We start from the raw sequence: 8,973 nt of genomic DNA on the forward strand, positions 1-8,973 counted from the left end.
ACCAGCGCCTTCCTCTGACGCCGCTGTAACCAAACCACCCCAAAATAACAGATTTTGCCCATTATCTTCATGTGTGTACTGGTCTACCACCAGCCTGTACACATACACTATTCACTGCTGTGGTGCTGCCTGCTATCAGCCTCTGTTATTAAAGGGGAACTTCAGCCTAAACAAACATACTGTCATCAAGTTACATTAGTTATGTTAATTAGGAAAGGTAATATAATCTCTTACCCACCCTGTTTTAAAAGAACAGGCAAATGTTTGTGATTCATGGGGGCTGCCATCTTCGTCATGGGGGCAGCCATCTTTTTGGTTGAAAGGAGGTGACAGGGAGCCTGAGACACAGTTCCAACTGTCCTGTGTCCTGATCACCCTTCCCAGCTGCACACCCTAGGCTTCAAATGTCAAATTCAAAATGTAAAAAAAAAAAAAAAAAAAAAATTGCACCAAAACAGCAGAACGAGAACAACAAAATCAGAAATCCCATCATGCTTTGCACAGCATCAGGGGAAAAAAGCCCGGGCAGTTTTCTTCTGTGCAGCTAAGAATGAGGCTTGTATAAGAGAAACAAAGTTCTGATGCTGTGAAACTGTTAAAGAAACACCAAGCCTTTTCAGTGCTGCTGAGTCGATTTTTAGTCCGGAGGTTCACTTTAACACATCAGGCTGGTTTACTCCTCTCTGTACAGCTATGTGCAAACTGTACACTTCTGTCAACCAGCCTGGCCTGTTCTATGCTTGGTGCCTAATGCAGGAACTTCAAAATACTTCCTCAACTTCCATTTGATATTTATGTTTACATTTCGTTTTTTTTTTTTCAAAGTTTAGAGCTCTAGTCTAGTGCATCTGTAGCATCTGTTTTAAACATAAGGGGCTTGATACACAAAACGGTGCTAACTGTTAGCACTCTGTGAAAAGTGTTTGTGCGAAATTTCACGTGATAACGGTTATTGCACGCAAAAATTAGCGTTCGCACATTGACGCAAATCTTTCACGTGTTAACGGTCGCACATTAATGTGAAATTTGGGCGCGATAACCGTTTATTCGAGCGAAACCAATTTTTTCACGCTAAAACGCGCGAAAAGCGGTGCTAACAGCTGTGCTAACAGCACCGTTTTGTGAAACAAGCCCAAGGTGTGTATGTTGCCTCTAGGGGCCTCTGCACTCCTCTGTTAGTAGTCAGATGTGGCTTGGTCTGATGATGCACTGCCATGTTGTCTGTAAAAGCTGCTCCCAGGTTCACACCTTGCTCATTTGTTAAGTAGCTAGAGGCTAGGGTCCCTTCCAAAAAGATGACCTCATTGCGGTGGAAGGGTCTAGTATGATATAGGGCTTTAGGCTGGGCTTTGGGGTGCCTGCTTCACATCCAAGGCCCACACCGTTTACAAAACTTCCTTAGGGGGAGGTTCATTTGATTAAAATAAAAATAAACTAATAGTACACTGTTCACGTTAAACTATTATTATTATTATTATTTATTGTATTTATAAAGCGCCAACATATTACGCAGCGCTGACTATTCCAATTGCCCGGATAGCCTGCTTTTCCTCTGCCTCCAATACTTTAAAAGGAACCTGATGTGAGAAGCATGTGGAGGCTGCCATATTTATTTCCTTTTTAATAATATTATTTGTGTGGCAGTCCTGCTGATCTTTCTGATCAGTAATGTCTGGATCATACTCCTGAAACAGGCATACAGCTAATCTTGACAGAGACATCCGGATCTCCGATGTGCTTGCTCAGTGTCTATGGCTACAAGAGGTAAAAGAGGCAGTGGATCACCAGGACAGCCAGGCAATCTGCATTGTTTAGAAGGAAATTGCTAAGTCAGCCTCAATGGCCTCAATTCACTAAGATCATGCTAGAGATAATGGCCTCAATTCACTAAACTTATCTCCTGTCTTTAATAACTCTTCTAGAGTTGTTACCATGGTGATAAGGCATGTCGTATTCAGGAAACATTTTACCTCAGGCAAGCCTAAAGTTAACTCTTCTGTCTTTAAATTAACTCTCCAATCCTTAAAATAACTCCAGAGTTAAAGACAGGCTGTTAATTAGCTGCATGTGAAAATAACTACAGAGGAGGTAAATTACGGTAACTACAGGAGAGGTAACTTAAGGCATGAAGAGGTAAGATAACTCTTTCACGTGTGGAGGTAAGTTTTCTCTTGCCTTATTATCTCTAGCATGATCTTAGTGAACTGAGGCCAAAAAAGCAAGAGAAAACTTACCTCCACACATGAGAGAGTTATCTTACCTCTTCATTCCTTAAGTTACCTCCTCTGTAGTTAATTTACCTCCTCTGTAGTTAATTTACCTCCTCTGTAGTTATTTTCACATGCAGTTAATTAACAGCCTGTCTTTAACGCTGGAGTTATTTTAAGGATTGGAGAGTTAATTTAAAGACAGAAGAGTTAACTTTAGGCTTGCCTGAGGTAAAATGTTTCCTGAATACTACATGCCTTATCACCATGGTAACAACTCTAGAAGAGTTATTAAAGACAGGAGATAAGCTTAGTGAATTGAGGCCTATGTCTCAAAGCACTAAGCTTGTAGTTCAGGTGCTCTGACAAATTTGACCACACTTAGCCACATGCTTATTTCAGGTGTGTGTTTCAGACACTATTGAAGCCAGAAAGATCAGAAGGGCAGCCAGACAACTGGTATTATTTAAAAGGAAATAACTATGGCAGCCTCCATATCCCTCTCACTGTAACATCGCCATGTCTGAGAGCCATCAACCAATCTGATCCACTCATGCATATCCAACAATGCAAAAATGACAGAGCAAGAGCTATGGGAAACCATGAAGTCCTCTGCATGCAAATTTCATGGGAAAGTTTCTTCCTAGTTGTTTTCTGCACCCCCCCCCCCCCCCCCCCCATCCGCCACTCCCCACCTCACTGCTCAGCAGCTGGATAATGTTGTTGGCTAGCTCCACAATCCTCCTCGGCATCCAGTCTTGCATGCCCTGGAAAGTGATGAAGGGTTCTGAATGTCCTGTCAGAGAGCCACTAGCACTGCTGCAGACCTTTGTGGTATGAATAGTTAAGGCCTGCCGCCGCCCATCATGCTGCTTCTTCACAACAATGATATCCTGCAGATAAACAGGGATAAAGCCAAAGGGACAGCTTGTTACACCTTTCCAAATAAAACTGCTTCCACAGCAAAAATACATAACACCGGGCTCCCTTATATTCTGGATAGTACCTAACGGACAACTGAGAGGGATATGGAGGCTGCCATATGTATTTCCATTTAGTAAACCTGAGACGACAGGATACACATTTTTATACATAGCTGGGGCTTCCTCCAGCCCCCTCGACGCCATCCTCCGCCTCCTGGATTCTTCAGTAAACGCATGCGTGGCCTGGCCACGCCCCCTATGTCGGGAGCATTATGCAGAATGCTCCCTGCTGTGGTAGCGTGCCGACGGATTGCCACAACTGACCCTGACTGACAAATTTACGAGGCATCTACCGAAGAATCCAGGAGGCGGAGGACGGTGGCAAGGAAGCGATTGGCGTGGAAGGGGCTAGAGGAAGCCCCAGGCAAGTATAAAACTTTTGTACACTGTTGTCTCGGGTACACTTTAAACAATGCAGAGTGCCTGGCTGTCCCGATGAGCCTCTGCCTCTAATACTTTTAGCCATAGACCCTGAACAAGCATGCAGCAGATCAAGAGTTTCAGACATTATTGCCAGGTCTGACAAGATTAGCTGCATGCATGTTTTTGGTGTTATTCAGATACCACTGCAGCCAAAGAGATCAGCAGGGCTGCCGGGCAATTGGTATTGTTAAAAATGAAATACATTTGGCAGCCCCCCTATCTGGCTATCCCTCTCACTTCAGTTGTCCTTGAAACCAAACTGATCATTACTGCACCTCATTGGTCTAATTGCAAGCCGCTTAAATTTACATACACTTAAGATGTGCATCAACTCAATCTTATTAGCATCTCATTGAGCATCCACCACTGCCTGCCATTGCTACTAGGAGTGGTCAATGAAATTAAATGCAAAAAATTCCAAGTTGATGCAGCTCTTATGTTAACCCCTTAGCAGCCAATTTATTTAGAAGTTTGCAAGTGCTCCAGGCCAAATTATGTTAGCACTTTATTTTTTAAATGTCTTCTTTGTTAGATTTCCTACCGGTAGCTCCTAATTAGCACAGCTGTAATGTGTATTTATGGCCACCTGTCACTAGAGGGCAGTGTGAGACAATAACAGAGGTCTTCTGCTTTCAGTATTTTATGTTAGCAGGGAGAGATCAAAGCATTCCAAGATAATTACAGCAGCACAAAGAGTTCTGCACAGGTGAGAGGTCAAAAGCATTGTACTTCTATCAAACGAGATAGTTCTATTGAGGCTGCTAATACAGGGGTCAGGAACCTTTTTGGCTGAGAGAGCCATAAACGCCATATATTTTAAAATGCATTTCCGTGAGAGCCATACAATATGGGACAGTGCGCATGCGCAGCAGAGGGCTCAAATCCCTGTTGTCATGGTGATGTGCATACAGTTGATCCACCAGGCAGCGGAAGTGTCGGACATGTCTTTAGCTTCTTCTGGGTTTCAGCAACATCAGCAATTTCCCAGAGAGCCAGACAGGAAAAATACAGACTAACAGCTTATACCAATAGCTAGCTGACTTTGGGGGGGGGGGGGGGGGGGGTCGATTCACTTTGTAGGACGACATCCCCACACTCTGGCCCAATAGGCCACCTGTCTAGTGACAGACAGCCTTATTGGGCCAATCAAAGTGCAGGGATCTCGTCCTACAAAATCACTGGACCTGACAGGATCCAGGGTGGGACAATTGAAGCAGCCATTAGTTTTGGGGTAGCGCGAGTAAGTTAGTAGTGCATGCTACAGCAGTAGCGTGCCTACTTTGAAAATGTTACTTGCGCTGCCACACTAAGCTGCGCTGCTTGAGCAGGTAGCTTAGTGAATCAACCCCTCCTGATTTGTATGCGAGCCAGATGTAGCCGTCAAAAGAGCCACATCTGGCTCCCGAGCCATAGGTTCCCTACCCCTGGGCTAATGGGTTCATTTTATGCAGCTGTATTGGATTGGTCCATTTATAATCGACAAAGTTATCATAAAATTGGAATGAAAGAAGAATGACATCTCCTTGATCCTCACCTCTGCCGCCAACATGGCGATGATCTCCAAGGCATGATTCACTATAGCTTGGGGCACTTGCTGCTTCTCCATGGCTATCTGTTATCAGCTCTCTCTCCAATAAGAGAAGGTCTAGGCTGCAAACCTTCATAGCACCCTACAGGGAGGAAGCAGAGGATTAGGAAGTGCAGCTTTTATCAACAATCCATTCCCTGCAAAATCTTCCCATCTCAATTACAGACGTTCCTTGCTTTTAGCCACATTGGGCTGCATTCACTAAGGGCCCATTCACACTTGAGCGGGAATCGCACGATTCCCACTCAGCACAAAACTTTAGCTGTTTGTAAGAATCGCTAGCCCATGTAAGCCTATGGCAGTGTTTAGGTGTGAATGGAGCCTAAGGGCTTGTAAATCAGTTTTGGGCAATGAAATACCGCATGTAGCATTTAAAGCAGCAGGGACAGCCATACTGCCCCCCCCCCCCCCCCCACCCAAAAAAAAACAAAAAAAAAACACACACAAGCAGATAAATACCTGTTTAATTTACATAACATACGTATTGTACTTTACACATTTTGATTTCAGTCAATTTTATATAGTAAACTAGCCGATTGCCCGGCGTTCCCCGGGTATGTATTTGGCTGGTGTTGGCTCCGCCCATTTTTTCTATCCCTAACGCACAATTACTCAACGGCCAAGTTTGTGAGCTTTGCGGTCTTTTCGTATCAATAATTTGCATTATAATTAAAAAATCTGATTGGCTGTTTGTGGCTCCACACCGTTTTCTGAATTTGAACCCCAGTCACCCAATAACCAACTGTACCAGGTTTGAGGCCTGTCCCATTAACAGTGTAAGAATGGTAGCAATTAAATATTCCCCTTGAAAAGCAATAGGTGAAGTTTGATTCACGTTTGTAGGCTCCACCCACTTTTCTGAATATTAATCCCAGTCACCCAGTGACACACTGTGCAAAGTTTAAGAACCCTGCCATTATCAGTGTAAGAATGGCTGCAGTTTACATTTTCCCAGGGAAATTTGTATTTGTCTCCACCCACTGATGACCCGACATGAATGGGTGAAATCTGATTGGCTGTTTGTAGCTCCGCCCATGTGTGCAGGGGGGACCCGAGACACCCAGAACATATCATCCCAGGTAGTAAGGGATCTGTATACCAAGTTTCGTTCAAATCGGTCAAGGCTTTTTCGCGTGATCGCGGCACACACACGCGATTTTTTTTATATATATAGATAGATAGATAGATAGATAGATAGATAGATAAACTTTCAGGCATTTTCCATCTTTACGATCTCTGACTGAAGCCAATCCTGATGTCATTTCTTCAGCACTTTTTTTCCCCCCTTTCTAGAAATTGTACTGTCATATCTAGCTTGCCTCGTAAACACATGAGCACAGCATAGATCATATTTATAACAGCTTCTGCAGAGAGGTGAGGTGTATTTCCCTTCTCAGCCTCCTGTCACACTGAACTGCACTCAGCCAATCAGTGAGGGGCACAAATGTGGGAGGGGAGATACCAAGCTTCCTTCTCCTCTGCAATGTATCAAATAGAGCCAAGCTGACTGAGATGAGATTCATTACAGCAGAAACATTTATGATTATATTGAAATGCTTGCAATCCAGGGTAAGGTTGTGGACTGCATAATAAATACATAGCAGTGGGTAAATGGAATTTGATTTTATGGCTGACCATCCCACTTTAAGACTTGCGGGAGTCTTTCGATAAGTTACTGGTCTATTTGTTTGGAAACAGCTCTGGTGTACACGACTCATCCGCTCCAGGATACCGGGTTACACATCACTGAGCCCGATCCAAGTGTGCAGGAGGGAGAGCATGCGGCAGCATGTTGGGCCCAGGGCTGCAGGGGAATAATCTGTCTGTGCTGCTGGTGGAGTGACTGGGGAGAAGCTGGTGGCAGAGCAGGATGAAAGTGCAGCCGCTGGGCTCCCCCGCCATGCTTATCGAACTGCTAATTAGATTCTCATGTCCCGTGTGGCAGTATATCGGCACCAGTAGAGCAAGTACAAGAACGTGGTGGCTGCTCCTATGCCTGTCAATTTTACCGCATGCCTGTTGCCTGACAGCTGCTGGCTGGTCTTCAATATCAAACTTTTTTTCTTGTTTTACCAAACGCGTTCAACTTTGTGAATTGACATTAAGTGAGGTGTTTACTGCACATAATCTGTAATTAATAATCACTAGTCGGTAATTTAACTTTTTATGCGGTAACAGCCTTGATCAGTTGCAAAGGAAAAATGGATTTTAAACTCAAAAACGATTTTTCCTTTGCATGTTTAAAATCTATCTTCTCAAAACTACAAGGTCTTTTTAAAATATTTTTGGGGATGTGGGAGGAAACTAAAATGCCCAGAGGAAACCCACACAGATACGGGGAGAACATACAAACTCTATGCAGGTGGTGCCCTGGCTGGGATCATACCGAGGACCCAGCGCTGCAAGGTGAGACTGCTAACCACTACGCCACCATGCTGCCCCTTCCTCCTCCTCACAAGCCAGCGGCTTACGCATTTTGCATGTCACATGTACACAAACAAGCACACTTCTGCCATTAACCAAAAAAAAAAAAAAAAAAAAAAAACCACACGCAACACCAGGACTTTCTCCATATTATCTCACTAAAAGCACACCCGAACTGAGAGGTGTACGGGGACTGCCATATTTATTTCTTTTTAAACAGCCCCTCTGATCTCTTCAACAGCAGCAGTGTCTGGATCACAGACCTGAAACAAGCATGAATCTAGTCAGAAACATCTGATTGGCATACTTGTTCAGGGTCTATGGCTAAGAGTATTGACACAGAGGATCAGCAGGCCAGCCGGGGAATCTGCATTGCTTAAAAGGAAATAAATGTCAGCCCCCAAAATCCTTAATAATAAGATACGCAAACAGAGCACTTCTCTTACGCTAGACTGGCTCCGACTGACGGAATTGCAGGAACCCGGTACCAGAGCTGCAGGCAGCGAAAGATGGCTGCGTGGGAGCGATAGAGGTGGATGGAGCTGGAGGAAACCCCAGGTATGTATAAAATCTTTGTATTTTTCAGCTCTTGTACACTTTAAATCCCAGCCACGGCACTGTCAGCCTGGAGTTTGTATGATCTCCTAATGTCTGTGTGGGTTTCCTCCAGGTACTGCGGTTTCCTCCCACACCCCAAAAACATACTGATAAGTTAATTGGGTTCCACCTAAATAAATTGCCCTAGACTATGATGGACATAAAACTATGGTAGGGATAAGACTGTGTGCCTCTCTGAGCGACAGTTAGCAACAAGACTAAATATACACTCTGTAAAGAGCTGTGGAAGATGTTGGCGCTGTATAAATTCTAAACCATGTTATAATTACAGTATAAATCCATATAAAAGGGGAAAACACCACAATAGTTTATTCTGACTTCCTATTATGTATTTATTGCAGAAGACACACATATAAATATAAAAAAGTTTATACTTGATTCAAACTATAGCAGCCCAGGACAGCCCTATGTATGGGGGAGGGTGGGGTAAGTACACCTTTACCTTGCTTACATCACAAAATCTCTCCCCATAACCCCAGGGTGACCTGCACAGAGATCTGCAGCACACATACAGCAGGACATACATGCCCAGAAATAGCCAAACGTAACTTTTTCCCCCATAAACAAAGCTCCTACCTGTCTCTACTACCATGTGAGTGGGCAGGGCTGCAGAGCCTCGGCTGTGATTGGCTCACATTTCAAGGCTCCTGAAGCATCCTGGGTGATGTAGTCCGTGCAGAGTAAACAGAGTAGACAACTTGCAATCAGATCACATGATAGGCTAGATTCT

The 8,973-nt window shown here is 44.1% G+C and overlaps 1 protein-coding gene across 1 annotated transcript in view; it reads right to left on the minus strand.

The window, feature by feature from the left end:
• Positions 1–8,919, minus strand: part of LOC137528821 (histone-lysine N-methyltransferase PRDM9-like) — a 33,763-nt gene extending 24,844 nt beyond the window's left edge. The window contains exons 1-3 of the mRNA XM_068250433.1: positions 8,820–8,919; positions 5,148–5,283; positions 2,903–3,100 (exon numbers count right to left, since the gene is read on the minus strand). Coding sequence (XP_068106534.1) covers positions 2,903–3,100; positions 5,148–5,219 — 270 coding nt within the window. The 5' untranslated portion in view covers positions 5,220–5,283; positions 8,820–8,919. The remainder of the gene's footprint in view (positions 1–2,902; positions 3,101–5,147; positions 5,284–8,819) is intronic.
• Positions 8,920–8,973: the final 54 nt, after the last annotated feature.

The sequence above is a fragment of the Hyperolius riggenbachi genome, chromosome 8 (genome assembly GCF_040937935.1).
Source record: "Hyperolius riggenbachi isolate aHypRig1 chromosome 8, aHypRig1.pri, whole genome shotgun sequence".
In the NCBI taxonomy this organism is placed as follows: domain Eukaryota; kingdom Metazoa; phylum Chordata; class Amphibia; order Anura; family Hyperoliidae; genus Hyperolius; species Hyperolius riggenbachi.